Raw genomic sequence first — 22,129 nt, 5'->3', positions numbered from 1 at the left:
ACGGGGATCTACGCTCCGTATCCAATCGTACTCCATCGCATCATCTTAAAAGCGCGTGCAATTGCGACTTTCAGATAAAGATCTCCGACTCGTTTTACGACCTGCCGACGGTTAGCAGCCTATTCAAATTTTATAGCTCCCGCAGTTAGCTGGTGGGCACAAAGCACTTGACTCATGCGCAGCCACATGGAAATAGATGTCTGTCCTGCATTCACTTCCGTTCTGACCGGACGACGGGGGATCGGATTCGGGTTTGTTGTCACAACAGTTCGGCGCTAAGAAAACAAACCCGATCGTGGGTGTCATAACCGTTCATATTCGTAGCTCGGGCACGCGACGGGGTCTGTCTTCTGTGGGTCCAGATGTTGTGCGCAGCACAATTATCATATCAGCAGCACATCATTTGCAGCTAAGTGAAAAAGCAGATTGAGGCGGTCGCAGAGGCAGCCTTCCTTAAAAAGCGCCTCCCGCGGGCCCGAGATCTCAGTATTAGTTGTGCCCCAGAAGCGAAGAGAGCCGAAATGAAGAACTGCAGCAACGTCAACGCAGGCTACGAGTCCAGTTACTATGTGGATATTACCAGGTCTTGGCTAAATCAAGCTGAAGGATACACGGACTGCAGTTATGGATACGACCAGAGTGGAGCTTACATGGACTGCGATAAAGTACAGGCCAATTGGTCCAGAGAAGCTACCGATCCGTGGATGCTAGACGATGCCACCTCAACCTGCCAAGACCTGTTCAGCCAAACAAATACCAAACCGAGGGCCAGCTCCTCGAATCGCAAGGAACGCACAGCCTTCACCAAGTCGCAGCTTAAGGAGCTAGAAACAGAGTTCTGCTTCTCAAACTACCTGACCAGACTGAGGCGCTACGAAATCGCTGTGGCCCTGGAGCTGACGGAGCGGCAGGTCAAGGTGTGGTTCCAGAATCGTCGCATGAAGTGCAAGCGCATCAAGCTGGAGGTAATCCAAGGAGTCGATACCAAGACACAGCCACAGTTCTAGTTTGTACAAGGACATATTTTTAACACAATTCAACTTAGAAAATGATTTTGTTTACTTAACAACTACAGATAGTAAAGGTATTCTAAGCTACTTCTTCGACTTCTTGGCCTTACCTATGGGCAGGGGTTTGGCCAGTTTCTTAGCTGCGGCCAGCTGCAGCTTGTGGGTCGCGACATTCTTTATTGATGCCTTCGCTGCCTTGGCGACAACAGGTGCGGCTTTCTTTTTCTGGATTCCACCAGTGCCGGGCTTGCGCTTCAGCTTATCCGCCAAGCTTTCGACGGCGGCTTTGGTCTTCTTTTGTGTCTTTTTTGTGGGCACCGGAAGATCCTCCTCTTCTTCGTCGCTGTCATCAGTGGCCTGTTCACCGACTTCGTCCTCCTCCAGTTCGGACTCATCGTCGCTAGCGTCCTCATAGTCCTCATCGTCGGAATCTTCGTCGATGGTGGTGCCCAGCAAGTCTTCTAGCTTTGGCGACTTCAGCTTCTTGTCAGCCTTGGCTGCCTTGCTGGTAGAGGCCTCGGTTGTCTCTCCCTTTGGAGCATCCTTTGTCTTCTTGATTGGCTGCACGAGCAGGCTGGAGAAATCGATGCCCAAGTCCTTGTACTTTTCCTGCATCTTCTTGATCTTGTTGAGGTTGGTCACAGTGCGCTTCTGGCAAGCGGATTCATCCCAGTTGTTCTGCTTCTTAACACTGCGCTGGGTGGCTTTGGTCACATCCGAAACGTAGATCTCCTTTCCAGCCTGGACCAATTTTTAGCGATTTATTTTGCGTTTTAGAAGACTTATTACGGATAAACTCACCTTATTCGTGACTTTCTTCAAAGAGGTTCTAAAGTAATTGAAGGCCTGCTTCTCCGGAGGTATGTAGGAGGCCTTGACCACCTTCTGGAACATAAGGTAGTTGTCCATGGTGTCAGCCGCCACTTTGGCTACCTCCGGATACTCGAACTCCACGAAGGCATAGCCCTTGCTATTGCCGGTACGTAGGGAACGGGCAAGCCGGACACGAAGCACCCGGCCGAACTGGCGGAAGTACTGGCGCAGTTGCTGCTCAAAGAATCCGTGCGGAAGGTGTTTTACAATGATCACACCCCGCTCTGGACCCTTTACCTTTTGTGGCTTGACCTTGTCCAGCTTTTTCTTCAGCTAATAAGATGGAGGAGGTTTACAGTTATTCGGAAATTCATCTGAGCTGTTCGATGGTGCTCGTGCTTACCTGTCCGGAAACGACTTCCTTGGGTTTCTGTATTGTTTTCATTGGCGAGGCCTGTTTCGCAACCTTCTGGGGCTTGGGCTTCTTCACAGGCGGCATTTTTAATGTTTTTATTTATATAAAATCAGTACAAAATAAGTAAAATTTACAAAAACGAGCCGCACGTGGAGTTCCAAAACATCGATTTTACAATAGAAACATCGATATCTATTTATAACAATCGATGTAGGTTCACAAAAGCTATTTATTTAATTTTTCATATGGACTGATAGACGTTAAAAAATAACAACCAATATAAATTTCATTCTGTGAAATATTTTAATATAATATAGAATATTTAACATTAAAATATCAAATAAGGTCAATATCGATAACTTACAGCACGGGCTGGATAAGTCATCTGGTCACTCTTGATGTTATTTTTTGCGCATTTTTTGTTTACAACAACTACATTCACGGTGAAACATTTATAAATTATATGGATATATCGATTGCATCGCTGAATACCTCCATTCTGGAGGAGGACGAAATACGCTCGGGGTATACTCACTATGACATCAAATCATTTCTCGACAAATCGTCCATAGGTCGGTGGTTTCCTTTCGTCCAGGAAACCAAAGACGCCAAGAGGGTAAACTTAAATTATTGTGCCATAATGAAGTTATAATTAACAAATTGTGCACTTTTTGCTAGCTCCTGGATCAGTTCGTGGCCTGTTTAACATCCAGCATTTCGGCGAGTACGAAGGAGCTCCTGGATCTGTTCACGCTGTCCCTTATGATGATGACCTATCAAAAGGACATCTCGCAGCTGATGAAGGAGCGCTTAAATCTAGTCGAAATAGTCAGCCATCTTCCGGTCACTCTGGATACAGAAGGCGTAAGTGCTGCTTCTAAAACACAATGTTCCGATTTACATTAACCTCTTAATCCCAGGTCCAATATATTGTCAACGGTTTGTATAAAAATTTGGTGGGTGAATCGCTAGGAAAGGAGCGTTTGGAACGGGTGCTAGACATACACGCCGCCATTCCCGCTATGATGAAGTCTTCGAAACTCGGCAACGACATTTCTGTCGCCCTTCTTCTTACCATTATGGGAGAACATGCAAAAGTACGAGTCGATCTGGGAAGCAACAATGTAAGCTTGGCAGCTGGTGTTTCATTATTTAATTAATCTGACAATAAATTTGCAGGTAGAGAAGGCCTTCGAAATGGTCAAACAGGTCAATTGGCAGCAGCTGGCAGACAGTGACCGGCGTGCGGATATGTTTATGCTAATACGCACTTTCAGTCTAATTATCAACTGTCGCAGTGTTCGCGACGAGTGCACAAATTGGACGAATCTCAGTACGGAGATTCACAAATACTTTCTAAAAGTGAGCAAGGCATTTGACACCTCCATGGTCTACGGCGCCTTTGAAATGATGGTTAGTGTTGCATGAGTTTCGATAGTAATTATTTCAGATTTGTTTTTGGTTTCAATTTCAGATAGAGCGATTCATTGCATATTGCGTGGTTCGTGGGGCCACTTCAACGTAAGTTAAAGGAAAACATGTATATTTACTGAATGTTAATCCTTTATTCCTATATTCAGCCCCCAACTCTGCAACTACAAGATCTGTGACGATGCAACCGACGCATAGCCATTCGCATAAATTTGTTTTGTTAAGTTTAAAGTTTTGTTTGAGTTAGTTATTTTAGTTACCTAAAGTATTAAGGTTTTATGTGCATTTGCACGTATTAAGCATACAGCTGAGATGAAATAAACACACCAAATTACCTAGTTCTTAAACAAAAACGGAGTTTCTTGGGTAATATTCAGCAAATGATGGCCTTGTCTTTTGATTCGCCCGCCCTGATTGTCTCTGCGGCTGGTCCCACTGAAGGTTGAAAGTATCTTGCTTGGGTGTAAAACTGTTTCTTCTGAGCTTCTATTTAACTGTTATATATTTACTGTTATCTTAAAAAAGCTCTTTTATCGGGGTTAATTTGTAATCCCAAATGAAAAGAAAAATAGAAACCAAAAATATCCAAACTGATTTTAGTACATTTCCTCTGAAAATTGTGATTTTTTGGCGCTCTGGCTGCGGTCACACAGAACGCCCGACGGCACGTGTTGACTGCATTTAAAAAGCTTTTTTAACAACATTTGGCAGGAGTTGCAGTGGCCGAGCCAGTCGCAGTAGTTGCTCAGCATGTTCTACCTAATCGGCCTCGGCCTTGGCGACCTCAAGGACATCACTGTCAAGGGTCTGGAGATAGTGAAACAGTGCAGTCGTGTGTACCTGGAAATGTACACCTCGATTCTGGGCTGCAGCCTTGAGGATATGGTAGGTATCCCTTGACATACGTTGCCCCCACACTCACTCACCCGCCCCTGCTTCCGCAGCAAGAGTTCTACGGGCGGCCGCTTCTACTGGCGGACCGCGACCTGGTGGAACAGGGCGCTGACGAGATCCTGGCTGGCGCTGGAGAGTCCGACGTGGCTCTGCTGGTTGTGGGCGATCCGTTCGGGGCCACCACCCACACAGACTTCATACTGCGCGCCAAGGAGAAGAACATCCCCTACAAGGTGGTGCACAACGCCTCCATCATGAACGCTGTGGGCTGCTGCGGCCTCCAGCTGTACAAATTCGGCGAGACGGTTTCCATTCCTTACTGGGACGAGACATGGAAGCCCGACAGCTTCTATGATAAGATCAAGCTTAATCGCCTGCACAACATGCACACGCTGTGCCTGCTGGACATCAAGGTGAAGGAGCCCACGCCAGAGTCTCTAATGCGCAAGCGCAAGGAGTATATGCCGCCGCGCTTCATGAGCGTGGCGGAGGCGGCCCACCAGCTGCTTGCCATCGTGGAGAAGAAGGACGCCCTGGAGCGGAATACGGTTCTCAACGAGCAGTCACTGTGTGTGGGCCTGGCCCGCGTCGGCCAGGAGTCGCAGCAGATTGCCGTGAGCACACTGCTCGAGATGCGATCCACCGACCTGGGCGGACCGTTGCACTCGCTCATCATTCCCGCCAAGGAGATGCATCCGCTGGAGGTTGAGTTCCTGCAGCAGTACGCCAGCCTGAAGCTGGACGACTACAACCATTAATTAACCGCTGCAAGTTACCTATTTAAGTGTCTAGGAAATGTCCGTGCATGCATCTGAATTGAATTTACGAAGCAAGAAGCTGGCAGCTGTAAGCTCGAGGCTCTGTCTGTGCAAGAAAGGAAAGTGATATCGCTTGATGCCACCCGTATACGTATGTAGCCCGCCTGCCCTCCGGCAGTTGAAATAAAACGCATTCACCCATCGTACATTATCGGGGGCTTTAATGGGGGGCAGCACATCAATAGTAGAGGCCTCGCATGCGGCGTGAGGATCCTTGGCGGTCGTATAGCATGTTGAACTTGTTCACGAAGTGGTGCATGTCGTTGCAGCCCTTGGTGAGGGTACCCAGATAGCTGATCAGTCCGACGTCGTTGCACTGCGTGTAAAACTCCTCTTGGAAGGCGGGCACCTGCATCACGGGCAGTCGGTGGCACAGGGCGTAAGCCTCACGTAGAATCTCTTGGTTCGCCCGCAGCTTGCCGGCCTCGACGTCCCGAATGTACTGGAGGACGATCTTGATCCGAGTGTTCAGCATCTTAATGGCGCTGTCCTGGGCCACCAGATGTTCGGCAACCACACTCTTCTCTCCCGACTCGTTGGAGGTCATACGTGCCACATGATCCACTCCGATGCGCTCTGCCTCCTCTGTGGCCAGTGTGTAGGTGAGGGGCACAAACAGCATGGTGGCCTCGCCGTCCACCAGATCGATGAGCGATTCGAACAGCTTCAATGGGAGCTGGTCAACACTCCGGGAGAGGGGATTAAGCTGCAGCAAGATGGGACACTCGTTGATGGCGGCGATCTGTTTCTGAATCTTTATGTCATCCGCCGTGGGGTTCTCGCCGGTTGTGTACCAGCCTATGAAGTCGAGATCGCTGAAAACCTGTGAATGTCGACGATTATAGTGTTTTAAGCATAGGAAGGTTTTTGGTATTACCAACCTGCTTGTACTGCTGCTCCTTCTTGTTGTAGTAGTCCTTGTTGATTACCGTTTCATCCCCGATTACGTCCGTCTTGAGCTCGAATGAGTTCATAATCTCAATGTTGCGTCCCTTCTGCTTGCCAATTATGGCTCCGTACACCTGGCGCGGCTCGCCGTGCTGCGCCCGGAAACGCGTCCAGTGCTCCGATATATTCATTATGACCAGCGGGTGCAGAGAAATGGTCACCGAACCGCTGATACCCGGCGCAGCCATGATATTTCCCTTGGGCGGCTGCTCCGCCGCGGGATTCTGGTTTGGGGTCGGATCCTGTGAGTTGGTGGCGCTGCCGGAGGCTGACGAGGTGCTCGGCTTGGCCGACATGTCCACATCCACTTCCATTTGCTCCATGCTGTCAGGCGGCTCTTGTTTAATCGTAGTTAGCGGTAAAAAGTCAACTTCAATTCTTTTTGTTTCTTTTGTTTGATTATAAAGCTAGTGTGACCGTAAGTTGGCCAATAATAAATACAAAGGAGTTTTACAAAATGCCAAAACGTCATTTTATTTGATTCATTAGTTCAATATATGAACTTGTTTTTATTTTTTATTCACTGCGATTAAATCTAAAATATCATTAACAAAAATTAAATCATATAATTAAAATAACTTGATCACCCAAATATTTCCGAGTCACGAACTAGTTCCGACTTATGAATTCTGTTCCAAAAGCCTAAAAGTGAGCAAAGCGTTGCCAGATGGGTCGGCCAGGGCGGTTAAAATTTTAAAAATGTTGTTTGATTATTTACTTTAAAGACAATTGATTATATTAAAATTTAAAATGATATTGAATGCATATTGTATTGTTTTTATAAAAGTGAATACGGTTTTATATTTCCAAAAACAATTTTATCGCAGTGGTTGCTTAAGTTTAAAGAACTGTTGATTTATTGCCTACTGGTATTATTCGTTTTCTATTTCAACACCTTTTATAGCAATAGAACGGAATTTCTTATTATTCAGAACTTATGATACTGCTATTATTGATTTCCTATGTCGACACTTTTAATTTAAAAGGCTGTCTTTGTGCTTTTCGCAAGAAAGAACTCTTATCAATTCCGGTATTTCCGATTCTGATCTGATTCTATTGTTAGCTTATGAATATCTCTTCCGCCACAATGACCCTGCCTTGCCCACCCCTCCCCCAGTTACTATGGAAGCAGAGCAGAATAAGCAAAACCCACTTGGTTGGTTTTTTGAAATTTATCTTTTCTTCGGTTTTATTTGTCTTCGCTTTTAATTTCGTGCTCGCGCCGTATTTGTTCGTGCGAATTTTGTAAGTTAGACTAGTTGGCTTAGGACTACAAATATTTAACATTAACATTTAACAGGCTATTTACAAATCGTCTATACACATTTACAATTATCACTTATGACTACGGGCGGGCAGCCAGGCGCCCCTTTCGATTAAATCTAAACGCGTTTCGTTTTTGAGGTTCTAGAATTAGGCGACTTACACTCTAGGCAGATCTCGAAAAGTGACCCAGTTTGTTGTACAGTTCCACAAGCGGATACAGAGAGTACAGAATGCAGAAGCGGCTGGCTGGATGCAGCAGCAAGGGCAAGCGAAGCGGTCAATCAAAGCTGGCCGGAGGCTGTGGCACGATCAGATTGCGTATACGCCCCGTGTTCCTGTTCATCGATCGGTCGTCAGCCGGCGCTTCTCTGTGTGTGTGTGCATGCTTGTGTTTATGGCTCTTAAGCTTAGCTTAGCGTTAGTTGAAACCTTTGTACCAAAACTACTTCAAACGTTTCATCCGTTTTTTGTCTGTTGCCAACACCAATCTGTTTTCAGTTTACACATTATTACAAGTAGTTGTTCCCCCATCAAGCTGAATCCCTGGGACTGAGTCCGTTTTAGTGGGCTTTCAGCTTCTGCGTTGCCATCGCCGTGTTATTGTTGTTGCTATCCGCCTTGGTGGGCGTGGCAGTGAGCTGTTGCTGCTGCTGCTGCTCTCCAGTTGCTGCTGTGCAGCCTTGGACTTCCTGTAGCTCTGCATGTAGAAGTTCATGAAGAGGCAGAAGAAAATGGAGGCATTCAGCAGGAGCAGGGCGGAGATGAACTTGGAGAACTGACACTGGTTGCTGAAGAGGGCGCGGGTGGTGTGGAAGATGCATAGCACGAACTGGGCCTATAGAAGAAATAAAATAAATATAATAATGTTAATAATATACTTATTTTTAATGTCCCTTTTCCCTCTCCTGCATAACTCTGTGATGTAACTTCGATCTGCAGTGCCTAATCATAGATATTTTGCTTTTAAGCTTGTGGGAATCATACGGTAAATAAAGTGATTACATCTGAATACTGGGAAACTTCTACTGAGGTAGGATACACGCCCCTCTGGTAGGCCACAATCAACGCTCTCTGAGCTGGACTTGACCCTCCTCTTTCTGGTCATTGCTGGCCCCATGAAGGGCAGAGCTAGTCTCGTTACGGAAGTTGTAACGTCATCCAATTAGCCAAGTCACTTAGTGTCGAGTCATACAGCCAACTTACGGATCTTTGAATGCGCCTAATAAGCGACACTGGCGGAGTACCCTTGAGCACTTGCCCCGAGTAATCAATAAGCACTCAATGTAGTAACAACTTGTGCACATTGATTAGAATTAGCCAGAGTGTCTGACTATTAACTAGCCATGATGTTAGTGGCTATGTTTAGCCATGTCCAACAAATTGCCACTCAACTGCCCCTTCCATTGGCCTTTTCCAACCCCATTGGCGCGTGTTATAAAACCCATATTTATCGACCGATCATAAGATACATATTTTGATGTCACTTTTGCTACTTCCACTAACTATCCAGTTAGATACACTTAAAGAAATTTCAAGTATTATCAATTATTCGAGGGAAATGGTTGGGAATAAAGTAAGGAAGAAATATAATTACACAAAAATCCAAGTTTAATATGAACTGATTTTAGATTATCCAATAAATACAATTTCTCCTGAAAGGAAATTTATTTATTTGGTTATTTACGTATTTAATTTAAGATATTTTTTCCCCCTGTACACGCATCTACATATCTCGACAGTGGCAGTTTTTTTTGGTGACCTACAAATAATCATGCTGGCCAGCGAAGCGATGCAGGTTTCCATTACCACTGCAGCGCAAAGTCACTGAGCCAATAGCGGTAGCAGCGGCAGTTGGCCAAGATGGCAACTGCAACTGCAACTGCTGGCCAAGTTTGCGTCTTGCGGTCCGGTCCGCTCGTTGAAAGCCAACGTCGACGCTTAAACGCCCCAATGCACGAGACACGAGCCTGGTGGCGGCACCGTGGCCTGCGATGATTGATGGAAGTGGGCCAATCTCCGTGGCGGAGCCAATGACCAGCTTCCTACTTCTAAAATTTGGTGGGGAACTACTTCTATGGAGAGGGTCTAAACGGTTTCGTAACGAGACTTCAATATATGCTTCTTTGTTTTCCTCACATTATGCATACAAAGATTATAACTCAACCGCAGTAGCCTCTTCCACAAATTGTTTGCAATTAAATGCGAAATTATTTTGCACGTTTTCTTAAGAGTTTTGACCTCGGAGCTTGCTTGTGGTTCGTGCCGGATTTTCTTAAATTAAATTGGTGTTTTAAATTTTGTGTAGTGAATAGATTTTGAAAGTTTTTCGAGCTCTTGAAGACCGGCAATAACTTTTGCCAATAAGTGGTCTAGTTTAGCACAATCTTAAACGTAATCTCTTGGTCAGCTCGCTATTTTATTTAGCGATGACCTGTTTAAGTTTTATATTGATTTTTTCTAAACTGATCATTTAGTTAATTAGCTAAATTTACTAAGGTCATCTTATGAAGCACCTTTCGAATGAGTTTTTGCAACATTTTGGCAAGATCTTAAAGGTTTTTTGCCTAATAGAAAAATTTTTGTTTTTACGAACCTACCGACCTTAGGGTTCAGCCTTAATTGTAAGACATTATTTTAACAAATAGTAACTAATTACTAACTAGCGTCACAAGTTTACTTTATCTAATTTTCCAGTAAATATTCATTAAGTTTTCGAAAAAGTATTTTAACCCACTGTTGCTTCTAATTGCATAATCTTGCCACAGAGCATTGAACGATGTATCTGCGTGTGCCGGCAAATGCCGAACAAAATGAAGTTGCACTTGCAACATGACTGATCGGAACGAGCACCGGCAATTGAAAGTGGCAAATTGCTTGTTGACTTTTACCCAGTCACGGAGCCAAATGGCAACAGTGGTCTGCCCAGTGGTCACCATCGAAGATCACAAAGTGGTGGCCAAAGCTAAGTCTAACAATGTTGTCAATTCAACTGCTTGTTGAGACATATCTTCTTGTATGAAAATATAATATAAATAATATTAATGTTACATAAAAAGATATGTATAATAATATACACTTTATCATTGCTTATTTTGCTGTGGTGCTGGTGTTGCTCAACATGTTCTTAGCAACATTTATTTAGAAACATTTTCTTAGGGTTTCCCCCATGTTCGATTGAAGATATCATGCTCAGTGTTATAATTAATGTGTCTGATACAGCAATTAGTCTATACATTTTACACAAAAAGTTGTGTTTTACAGGGTATCTCCTCTTTGTTTTTAGTTTAAATATCTGAATTAATTTATAATTTCCCTCTTGGCAACATTGACACCCATTTAGCCAAAGTTGCCGGGACTCCACCTGGAACGATAGGGGGCAGTAGCTTAGCCGGAGGCACACGCAGGCATCTCTTTGCAATAGCCGACATAGACACTCACCCAGTTGGTGTGGCAAGTTCGTCGCGGTGCTGGACAAAAGTGAACGCTCCGCTCCGCTCAACTCCAATGGAGCTCCACTGAGCACACTCGGCAGTGGCGGGCAACATTCATTGCCGCAAAACGGAACGAACACGAAATGATAATGTAATCGAAACTGGTCGGTTTGGTACACCAAATGTAGAAACTGTTGGTGGAATTGGAATTGGCCTACCTCGGCGAGTTGCGGGGATGTTGCAACAAAACGCGGCCAGCTAGTGAGCTAGCCAGCTAGCCAGCCGAAATATTGGCAACGGCAGCCGGTAATCCGGCAATCGGAAAATCGGAACTTAACTAACTTCAACTTGGGCTTGGCGGGGTTCGTTAAAATTTGGAGCACGTTACGCTTTTTTGTGGCTAATTGGTCGACAGGAACCGAAAGAAGCTAGCGTATTGCACATGCGATTGCTAACACTTGGCCAATCTAGAATCACAAGTAAGCGCCTGCAAGTAGCAGCCGCAGGCGTGACAGATAAATTATCTATGAGATGCGTTTTGCCTACTCATTAAATGTGTCAGTGTAGCGCAGCAATTGCACATGGGAATACAGAGAGAGACTGAGAGAATTTTAGAAACTAAAAGTTTGCTTTCATTTTCCCTTTGAGAAGGAATTTCGTAAGATAAACTCACTCAAATAATTAGGAAAAATTTCCTAAAGCATTAATCTTTCAGCTCATTCTACACTTGTATACTTCATTCTGTTATGGGTGCTTTCTAGGCAACTTTAAATGAAGGGTTCTGCTTTTCTGTCTGTGTAGAATTAAGTTGCAGCAATTGGAAAACAACAAGAAAACTGCACTACGACATCAACAGAAACAGCAATCAAAATGAGCACTCAACTGGCTACATATGCAAAAAAATGTTATAGACGCATAAATCGGGCACAGTGAGCACTCCCCAAACAAAGACAAGGCCGGATCTAATGGATATATTTGATGTGTAACCAATTATTGATTAGAAAACACATAAATTTTATATATTTTATGAGCTATTAAGACAAACAAATGAATTTCCAGATGGATTTAAGATCACAAATGAATGTGTGACCAATTGCAGACATACTTAAGTCACCCGTAATTGTGCTAATAAGAATAGGATAAACTACTCTTTCGAAATAAGACGGACATGAATTTTTTAATAGTAAATAGCAGGTGCTTTTTATAGAGTAAAAAATCTATTTGTAAATGGACTTTTTAAGAATGCCTACTGCTCGGCTCCTGCACAAATGGCACAAAAACAAAGCTGTGCTTGCTACTTAAGTTAGTCACCGAACGTTTGACAACTCAACTGTGGAGCAGAGCTCTCAAGGCAATTCACTAACTCGCAACTACGGCAATAACAACTTAGCCAGGTCCGCCAGTTGAATCTCGTAGCGAAGGAGGCCAGCCAGCGAACGGCAGAACAAACTAAACTTGCCATATTCCATGCGTTTCAAGAATTTCGAAACTTTTGAAATAAGAGAGAGAGAGAGACTGCAATGGAACCTACAATGTATCTGTCAATTATGCGTGGCCAAAGACTTGAAAAATACTGGTCAGCAAGAACCGTTCAAGTGGAGCCAATAGCCAGTTCAATACGACTTCGAAAAACCGATAGGAAAAACCAGAACAAGACGAGATCTCGATCTGTGTCGACATGATATGGATTTGCTTTAGTTTCAGTTGTAGATTCACTTCACTTTTGCTTTCGGCGACAAAGATCTCGATTCGCCCGGTTGCGCAATATGTGATCGATGCCCGAGAGATTCGGCCTTTGGCCCCCAAGAAGTTTAGCGAGATAGAAATCTATGACCTAAGATAAACAGCCGGGACGGCGGAGGCCGAATCTAAGTTTCAGAGTGGCATTTCGGCATTTTGGCAAATGCAAGAGACACAGTTAGAAGCATTAGCCAACATTTTATTTTGGCAATATAAACACAGACAGCAACAGGTATCCGTGGAGTCGCCTCGTTGTGTGTGTGTGTGTGTGTGTGTGTGTAGCTTTGGGCCCAATGAATAATGCCAATTTATGTGGCAGAGGCTGACTCTGCGTCCGAATCTCTTGGTCTAAGTCTGAGGCACGGCTCGGATTGCCGGTCTAACTGGTTTGCATTTTTGGCGGCGTCTTGGCCAGCCAGCCAGCCGGATAGCCAGCTAGGCAGCCTGGCAATTGGCAAAAGCTAATAGCAACTAACGGCTAAATTCGATCTATGTCCGAAAAAATGTATTTCACACATGCCGTGCCGAACTTCTAAACACGTTTCGTTCGATTTTAATTTCTTGCCCCGGAATCTGTGCTGGAACTGATTCAGTTTTAATGGCACCTGCCCCCCCGCTGGGTACTTACGATCTGCAGCTCGGTCATGTACTTCTTCCACCACAGGAACTTGGCGTACTCGGGTCCCATGGCGGCCATCATGTAGTAGAAGTACATGCACACATGGACGAAGTTGTTCAGCAGATTCGGGAATGTGGCGTTTCCACCTGCAAAAGGTAATTTCAAATGATTACTTTCGCGGGCTCTTCATTAGGGGAAGAAACTTGAACTAGAGAGTATCATTTCCATACTGATATCTTCAGGTTTTTAGAATAGAAAGATACTAATTTGAAAATGTTTTTTCTGTTAGCGAAAAGTTCTATTGACATATTTATAGGTGCATTAAAGAAATTTGCCTAATTTATTTATTGTAGATAATTTGTCACATAAAATAGAATACTTTATAGAGACAACTTATAAATAGTGCCTGATCCAACTCACCTGCCAGGAACTTGACCAGCACCCAGGTCTCCAGGGGCGTCACCGAGTGATGGTACACATGCAGCCAGGTGATCTGACTGGACTTCTTGCGCAGCACAAAGAACACAGTGTCGGCGAACTCAGTCAGTTTGGACAGGTAGTACAGGTAGCACAGGTTGAGCATCTGGTGGGGTGAAAGAGAAAAAAGAGGGGGTGGTGTGTGTAGAACTATCTGTGCGAGTTCGGGTGACCTAGCAAGGTCGTTGTTGTAGATACTTATGTACGTGCTCAATTAGCACAGAAATCGCGGCGGCGAAAAGAAGAGCTTGCGCAATGACATTGACAACGTTTTCGTTTCGCCGCGTCTCGTTTGGTTTCGTTTCGGGTAGTTTCTTTTCTTGTTCGAGCACTCAACTCTTCTGTTTTCATTTTCATTTGCTCGCAAGTATTAGCCATGTGCAAGAATCTTGGCCGACTGAGGCTAGTGGAAACGCTTGGCCATCTCGCGAGTGCACGCGGCGTATGAGCAATGTAAACAATGACGACTTTTATGACGGTGTTAAGGCGCCGTAGACTTATGTAAATTATTAATAAAACTGGCTGACGGATGCTAAAAACGCTGAGGTCCCAAAACAGAGTTTATTGACTTGTCAGCGGCGGAGTTTTTTTGATTTTTTTCGGACTTGCGGATGTGAAATCGATCAAAAGAACGGAAGAATCGGAAAAGACTGGGGGAAGCTTGGAACTCTGGCCAGTGTGGTTTTCTCAGATTTTATGCTCTATTGACTTAGAGACCAAAACACAGACAAAGTACAATCACAATTGCAAACAACAAGCGCGGAACAAACCGGACTGTTTAGGCCCGCTTAAAAAGTTGTTAATTTGATTGTAACACAAGCAATCGACAGAGGCCTTGAGGGTGTGGCAGTCTCGAATATTTATTTCCAATATTGGAGGGCTTAAGTGATTGCAATTGGTATACTCTTGCATTTACCTCTGGATTTTGTAAGGTCTAGGGAATATTTAGCAATTGGTTTCTAGTAAAATATAGTTATTCCCCAAAATATGTGAATTATATATTAATAATAATTACCTTAAGGGGTAAAAACAATCGGTGCTTGCTTCTGTTACACTTTTACGAACATTTAAATGTCTCATTTGCGGTGCACGGTCAAATTGGCATAAAAATTATGCATTTAACTTTAAATCTCTCATTACACAATTATCTATTTTAATTGCTGTCTGGGGGAAAAGGGCACACAATCGATTGAGAGGCGTAACAAATTGCTGTCCGAAAAGCACTTAGATATACATAGAATTTGGATTAAGAAGCCTTCTCAAGTCCAGTCTCCGTTTTCAAGTTTTAATTGCCCTGCCGAGTACATTTGAATGTGAACTTTGTGCCATCATAGAGTCATAATTAAAACATTTAACTGCCATCGCTTCAGCGCTATGACTGGCCAAAAAGTTTAGCTTCGAGCTGAACTCTACGGGCAAACTTAAATTGGTCTTGAGGCCTGAGACGGAGTCAATGAATCATCACAAATAGAGGCAACGAACTTGCTGACCAACGGCGGAAGATGAACCCACCGGCAAGGTGAGCTAAAATAAAAACAAAAGAAAACCCAGCGAAAACCAGCGAAAACCGGCCAACTGACAAATGCCAAATTATATAATGGAAGCCATTAACTCCTTAAGTCCACGCGTGCCCCGCCGAATAGAAGATCACTTTGAGGATGGGCGCGGTGCTCGAAATGATTTGGATTCTAAATTCTATTTTAATTTTGACAGACCGGTTAGGTTCGTCCACTTACCCTCTTGGAGCTGGGACCATCGGAGTAGTCAACCGGTTGACACTTTAGATTGTAGTAGTTCAGCCAGCCGGCCATCAGGTGCTGGGGGAAACCGGAAAGGGAACGACGTTAGCAGACCAGTGGGTTAGACCAAGTCCAGATCCGGACCCGAGACTCACCTCGTAGAACATGTAGCCACTGAGGGCCACCTGGAAGGCATTGTAGATGACCAGGGTGCGACGCAGCTGGAAGGGCTTGCGGTCGCGCATGAACAGAGGCCCAAAGACGAGGACCCAGGAGAGGTAGATGGCCACCAGGCCGAACGTGAACATCGGATGCTCCATGAGCGGGAAGCGTTCAGCACGCGGATCTGCGAATGGAGTGGAGAAAAGCCATCAAATTAATTGCTGCAATATTGTGTTGAATTAATCTCGCTTTCGGTTTCGTCTATGCTAATGCAGACTAGCTTCGATTTGCATTTCATTAGCCTGTAGCACTTCGCGTTAAGATAACCATTCAATTTATCCCCGCTGAATGGAATCGTGGCTACAAAAATAAAAACAATTCGCCGCCTTGTTGTCACTGAATCGTTTAAAGTGTCAGCAATGTCGCCTTTTTCCACTGAGCAATAATTGTAAGCTATGTGAGGCATTCGTTTAGAAAATAATTCCACTTGCATTGCTTAATAGACATTGTCGTCATAGCTCGATAATGTGGAGGAACCCCCTGATATGGAAATTAATTGCCAGTGGCTTTGCATTCATTTTATTTTTAAATAGACCAACATTTCTACAGCCCTGGGTTGTTTACTACAAAGAGTGATTAAATACACAGTAAAAACTTATATTGCAGGTTTAATTACAAATATGACTGAGGAGAGCCTGAGATCACGTTTATTGCTGGATATTCTTGACCTGTTTAAGTTAGTTATCGATTGTGCATTTTGTTAATTAATTCAGAAACTATACTTTATTTGTTTACTAGCAAAACCTTTTTGATTATTAATAAAAAAAGTTTCCGCAACAGGAAATAGTTAAAGGGGAATAATTCTTCTAAAGAACCAAACCATATAAAGTAAATACAAATTATAATTATAAATTATAATTTCAAATTACATTTGCTTTACTTTTGCTTAGTTCATTTCACTGTTCTAGAACTTTTTGCCTGTCATCGTGTCAAGTTCGTGTCCTAAGTCTTTTGTTTACAGTCGCACATTTTGAACGATTTCGCCTCGAAAGTATGATTTTGGCACTATTTAATCCCTTTTATAACTTGGTTTAGTATCACTAAAGCATAGGTGTTTACTATTTGGATGAATTTTTATTGCATCTGCCAGCCATTGACCTTTCCCCGGTGACGCTTTTCATTGCCAGGAATGTCAATATGGATCAGACAAGACAACCTAAGTGCTCGAAAGACGCAAAAAAATAACTCTAGGGCCAATTTGCGTGTTCGAAGTGCCTTTATTGTGCCTAATAAATACATGCTCAGCTGCACACGGCTAAAACCAAAAGGCAAGTCGTCGGTCGCATCATAAAAATGGCTAAGATAAGCAATGTAAATACATTTTAATTACGTTAATAATTGTCAAAAATACAATTGGCATTGCCAAGGCCGCCATTTAAGACGCACAAACACACAAATATCAACTAAACACTCACAAGGTAGGTACTACGACAACAAAATGAAAAAAACCTTTTTAATTGTCCTAGAAGCTTTTTGTTTTGGGTTTTTTTCTTCTTTTTGCTGGTTTCATTTTCTCTGTAGCTTCATTTTTAGTGTTGCTTGTACTCGTTTTGTACTCGGTTTATTGGCGTTTACGTTTTCTGTTATGATTTGGCAGCCATAAAAACGCCAATTCATCATTTTTATGCATTAATAATTTGACTATGTTGGCTGATTCACTTGACAACAAAGTATTGGCCAATCTGATTGGCATTCTGCATAAAATTAGGAGGTATTTCCTTTTATAGAAGGACTATAATCACTGGTACACCTACCGCCATAATCCTCTTCCACTAGTTGGTAGTATCGCTGAACCAGGCCCGTGTAATTCCGTGAAATGTGATGCGTCTTGAACTCATCCAACGCAATGTTGGCTATCTCCACGACCATTTCAAACCGGGTGCTGCTGTTGTAATTGTGGTAGTTCATCGTCATGATGATGATGCTGCTGCTCCTTTCGGTTTCTCGATACTATTTGTTTTCAGATCCGAAGTGCAAACACTTTCTGCCGAGTGCTGTTTATGCTTTTCTTAATTCGTTTTTATCAGAGGCTCGCCGCAGGAATTCGCATGCTGCGCTCAAGCCGCTCGGGAAAATCACTTTTTAATCCTTTCGTTGCCGCCGAAGCTGCGACTGGCACTCGCTCAGCAAAAATCACTCTTCGACTCGCTGAGTTGCTCAACTCGATTTACTGGGATTCGCGTAGACTTGGCTGATTCTACCACCACACCGTAGGAATGTTTATGCTCAACTGAATCTGAAACTTCTCAGCAATCACAAGATAAAGTAACTTTTACGCGGCGGCAGCGCAGCGACGCCGGCAATCGCGGCTTAGCTACTACAACAACCATGCCGATCGCAGCGGCAACGGCGGCTGCGGCGGCGGCTTCGGAAACTCAACGAACGCCGAATGCGCACAGAACAACGGAAGTTTCGTTCAGTTGCTCACCGCCGCCGCAATGCATGCAATTGAGTGTGTGTGTGTGTGAGCCAGCTGCATCTGTGTGTGCGTGTGCTTGGCCCAGTGAGTTGGTTTTCGTTGGGTTAATTTTTATTTTTTTTTCTCAATTTTTAAGCATGTTTCGTTTGGCATTCAACTTTTGATGCTGCTGCCGGTTGCTGTTCCGATGGTTTCTGCGGCTAAATTTGCTTTTTTTATAGGTCATTGCACTGAGATATGTTGAAATTTTAAATTGTGATTGCAAATGGAAATTACTCTCTGGCAAAAAAGGAATTCAGTTGGCAAAGAAGTATTTTTAGCCATATTGATTACAAGTGATTCTAAAGGTAAATTATGTAAATTATTATGCAATTTATAGTAAACAGACAATTATAATTTAAGAAGCAGTCAAAATTAAATATTTAATTATTTATAATGCTCTAATTTCCGTAATTATCACATAACTTTATACATATGTACATATTTAGAATATACAAATCATTTAGTATTAGTACACTATATAAAATACAACAATTTGTTAAATATTTTATATATACATATATTCAAAAAAGGGAAAATCAGTTTGGGATATTATAAAATCAAAACATCATTCTATGGAAAAATATGCCATATTGTTAAGCTATGACATTAAATACATCAACAACTATTTGTAACTGTATTCCCAATAAAATAATTGTGGTTATGAAATAACCCAGAATAAAATTATATAATTTATGGGTTTATCTCTAAAATACCCTTAGATCCCTCTAAACAAATGATAATGAGGAAAGATAAACAACATTTCCATAAGAAAAATAACTTTACTTGGGAAAGTTTTATAATTACATTTGACCTACGTCACATTTAATTACTATATATTATTTTTCCTTATTATGAGCCATTAGTTCATATTATCCCCGGGGACTCCCTCACCACTTTACTCTTACAATTTAATCCCCACTTTTACAAATGGAAAACAAACTTCTTGGAATGTAATTGCAAGTCACATACTTTTATTTTCCGTTTCTAAGGAGACAAACAGGTTCTCTGTCAGCAAAGTAGTAACAATTAAAGCACGCTTTTTTAACAACATCGTTAACAAGTGTGTGTGGTATGCCTTAGTTTGTGACACACCATAATAAAGGCTTAAGCTAGGTTAATTCCTGGACTTCCGGATTGTGTTCGGGTGACCTCAGGTGGTGTTTACCTCAGAGTATTTTTGTAAATCCCATTCATGCTTACAGGCCAAACATCCAGCCAGTATAACCTGTTATTGGACCATCGGCCCTGGAGGTGTTGCTTGGAGGGATTTGGTGATATGCTAAACGAATTCTCGATGGGATAGACATAGACGGTCGGGCAGCATCCATACCAGAATGACCGGCGTGCGATACGTGTCAAGGTAGAATCTAATTCTAGATCAAAAAACAGATGGCACGCGGCAGACATATCCATAGCACTGTCCAACGTGAATTTTGTTGTGTTTTATATGAATATTCCAGATCAAAATATAACATACTATCATTTTTAAGACTATGAGTTTGGGTTTTTTTTTTTTGGGATTTCTCTATGATGTTAATAAATGAATTGCAATATGTTAAGAAAATATAATGCGGTATATAGTAAAATATATAGTATTTGCAGACAAGTGTAATCTATTCGCATATCTTTTATTCTTGTTTAAATAAAGGAATTTAAAGAAGTTTTACATTTCTCTTTCTTGACAACAGTTCAAGTTCGTGTCCTAAGTCTTTTGTTTGTGGTCTGCAAATATTCGCTTTTTAGGCATACTTTGATCGCTCTTTTATATATTTAAAATAAATTTATGATCTATAAATCACAAATTGAGTCTTTTTGTAGGTTTATATGCTAATTGACACCGAAGGAGCTGAGAATTCCCGGAATGTCCGCCATGGTAAACGTGTCAAGGTGGCGTCTAATTGAAGAGCAGAGTCAGATCCATAATCAATCCGGAGATACGTGCAGAATGGTATCGTGATCAAGGCAAAAGCCACTGGGCTGTGCGTCGTTAAGACAAACCAAGTATCGGACGTGCGACGGAACCTTCATCGAGGCCTTTACGACAATATCTTATTGTAATTATGCCATTGAGTGCCGCATGAACGACTCTCCGTACAGAACCATTTTCGTTTAGTGACAAATTAACGCCGCGCGCATTGAGCGCCGGACAAATTGTTCTTTGAAGTTCAGCCCGGCCGGTTCGACCTTTGGCTTGATTATTTTGGCCATGTTTGGGGCCGAGACCGGATCGGCAAGGATGATGAGGTTGCCGGCGATGACTATGGCTACGTTGCTAACGGTTGAATGCGGATTGGCCACGCTTGGATTGGACTCTGCGCTGCTCTCTGCTCTGCTCTCTGCTCTCTGCTCTGCCCTGGCATTTGGTTTTCACCCGTGGCAGCTTCTAGCCGCGGATGAGCTTGGTAACAGCCCCTCGGATCTCACGGTCTAGGTCTAGGTTAGTCGGAAGTCAAAGAAGGTAACGTCGTCAGCCAACCGGACCAAGATTTCGATGATAAATGTATGCTTTGATAGCTCCAGTTTTGTTGTGATTTTCTGCGTCGCCTTTTCTACTTCAAACGCTTCTTGATTTTTTTTTTTTCATTTTTGCAAATTTCCGTTCCATCAATGTGATATTTTTGCCATTGGCGAAATAGCTTTGACTTCATCATAATCAATAAGTTTTGAATATGTTTATTATGGCAAATGCTAAATGTTCGTCGCTTATTATTCGCCTGATTAATGGCCCTGGTGTTGACAAGACTTTTTGTATTTTAGTCGAGAAAGTTCCCCTAATGGCAAAATCACTAAATTATTCTTATATACATTGAAATATATTTACCATTAAGATTTAGTTGTTGAAACATAAAGGCAATATATAATTATGCACTCCGCCAATGAAGTCAGGACTCTCTTGAAGTTGTCCTGTTTGTTTTTATTAAACATTATATATCTTTATGTGTTTTCTTTTAGAAATACCTCGTCTACTTGAAAATATTTTAGTTAAATAGTTTGTGAGCCGGAACTTGGCTCAATATATTCGCGGAATCTGCAATGAGAATTTTGATAGTATTCTTCTACGATATTTATATCAATATTTGAATCCATGAAATGGTTAGCAAGATTTCGCATCCGTCCAGAAACATATAATGTTTCGCAATGTTTATTTTATCGCTTAGCTTAGCTAATTCCTCACTGCGCACAGACCATTCGGCGAATTACTGTCGGCCAACAGAATGATTGTGCATTAATTTTAATTAGCAAGTATATGTAGCAAATAATTAGCAATCATAAATTAATTAGCACTGAATAGAATAAGGTGTGGGTGTTAACACATCCGACCGGGGGACATGATGGGGCGTTTCTGGAGCGTTTCAGAACGCTCGTGCGCCGTCAGATTGACCGCTGACCGCGTCTCGTTTTTCAATTTCTAATAACGGAATGTTTTCGAAAGGCTGGACTGGAGACTGGCCCCTGATTAAAAGGTCGGATCGTATCGGGGCCGGTAAATAGCAATTACCAATTATACTGCATCAGCGACGACTTATTAAGTCTTTTTTTTTGTTATTAATCTCGCCGTGGAAGTAACAACATTTTTTTGTTCAAAGTTTCGCAATCGCTGCTATTGGATTGTTAAATGCTTCATGTCAACTTCGCCGGCGATGGTTTATCTTCAGATCTGGGCCATATTTAGCCGTAATTGCGTTGCAATTTGGTGCAGAAAATCCAGCAGCACGCCCTGACCTTGGGCACGATGGCTCGAAAAAAAGAGACAAGATTTTAATTTAAACATTCATGTGCAGATGATTTTGGCTCTCGGAATTTCAAGCTCGATATGCGTTCGGATTTGCGTGGCTAAGACCTGG

At 42.8% G+C, this 22,129-nt stretch overlaps 6 protein-coding genes across 6 annotated transcripts; 3 read left to right on the top strand and 3 right to left on the bottom strand.

Moving 5' to 3' along the window:
• Positions 1 to 156: 156 nt before the first annotated feature.
• btn (buttonless) lies at positions 157 to 1,106 on the top strand. Its single transcript, XM_086831974.1, has 2 exons — positions 157 to 251; positions 325 to 1,106. The coding sequence occupies exon 2, from the start codon at positions 522 to 524 to the stop codon at positions 1,005 to 1,007; it is 486 nt and encodes a 161-aa protein (XP_086688100.1). The 5' UTR covers positions 157 to 251; positions 325 to 521; the 3' UTR covers positions 1,008 to 1,106.
• On the bottom strand, positions 1,002 to 2,436 carry LOC110188605 (uncharacterized). The gene is made up of 3 exons (XM_020958368.2): positions 2,227 to 2,436; positions 1,812 to 2,156; positions 1,002 to 1,751 (listed from the first exon to the last, which is right to left on the bottom strand). The coding sequence occupies exons 1-3, from the start codon at positions 2,320 to 2,322 to the stop codon at positions 1,095 to 1,097; spliced, it is 1,098 nt and encodes a 365-aa protein (XP_020814027.2). The 5' UTR covers positions 2,323 to 2,436; the 3' UTR covers positions 1,002 to 1,094.
• Positions 2,437 to 2,582: 146 nt separating this feature from the next.
• Positions 2,583 to 4,022, top strand: LOC110188606 (uncharacterized). The gene is made up of 6 exons (XM_020958369.2): positions 2,583 to 2,854; positions 2,917 to 3,102; positions 3,159 to 3,362; positions 3,418 to 3,651; positions 3,713 to 3,759; positions 3,819 to 4,022. The coding sequence occupies exons 1-6, from the start codon at positions 2,702 to 2,704 to the stop codon at positions 3,865 to 3,867; spliced, it is 873 nt and encodes a 290-aa protein (XP_020814028.2). The 5' UTR covers positions 2,583 to 2,701; the 3' UTR covers positions 3,868 to 4,022.
• Positions 4,023 to 4,102: 80 nt separating this feature from the next.
• On the top strand, positions 4,103 to 5,527 carry Dph5 (diphthine methyl ester synthase). The gene is made up of 2 exons (XM_020957958.2): positions 4,103 to 4,554; positions 4,614 to 5,527. Exons 1-2 carry the CDS (start codon positions 4,420 to 4,422, stop codon positions 5,319 to 5,321), a joined length of 843 nt encoding a protein of 280 aa, XP_020813617.1. The 5' UTR covers positions 4,103 to 4,419; the 3' UTR covers positions 5,322 to 5,527.
• On the bottom strand, positions 5,521 to 6,951 carry CSN6 (COP9 signalosome subunit 6). Its single transcript, XM_020957957.2, has 2 exons — positions 6,263 to 6,951; positions 5,521 to 6,204 (listed from the first exon to the last, which is right to left on the bottom strand). The coding sequence occupies exons 1-2, from the start codon at positions 6,650 to 6,652 to the stop codon at positions 5,560 to 5,562; spliced, it is 1,035 nt and encodes a 344-aa protein (XP_020813616.1). The 5' UTR covers positions 6,653 to 6,951; the 3' UTR covers positions 5,521 to 5,559.
• Positions 6,952 to 7,486: 535 nt separating this feature from the next.
• On the bottom strand, positions 7,487 to 18,059 carry LOC110188409 (very long chain fatty acid elongase 1). Its single transcript, XM_020958134.2, is given in 7 exon segments — positions 7,487 to 8,254; positions 8,257 to 8,430; positions 13,395 to 13,531; positions 13,806 to 13,968; positions 15,599 to 15,679; positions 15,757 to 15,947; positions 17,578 to 18,059. Coding segments are annotated over 7 exon segments (1,005 nt in total). The 5' UTR covers positions 17,738 to 18,059; the 3' UTR covers positions 7,487 to 8,155.
• Between the last annotated feature and the right edge of the window lie 4,070 nt (positions 18,060 to 22,129).

This window comes from Drosophila serrata, unplaced genomic scaffold (assembly GCF_035046125.1).
Source record: "Drosophila serrata isolate PLE 108 unplaced genomic scaffold, ASM3504612v1 contig_241, whole genome shotgun sequence".
NCBI classification, from domain to species: domain Eukaryota; kingdom Metazoa; phylum Arthropoda; class Insecta; order Diptera; family Drosophilidae; genus Drosophila; species Drosophila serrata.
This window is presented reverse-complemented; position numbering and strand designations above follow the sequence as displayed.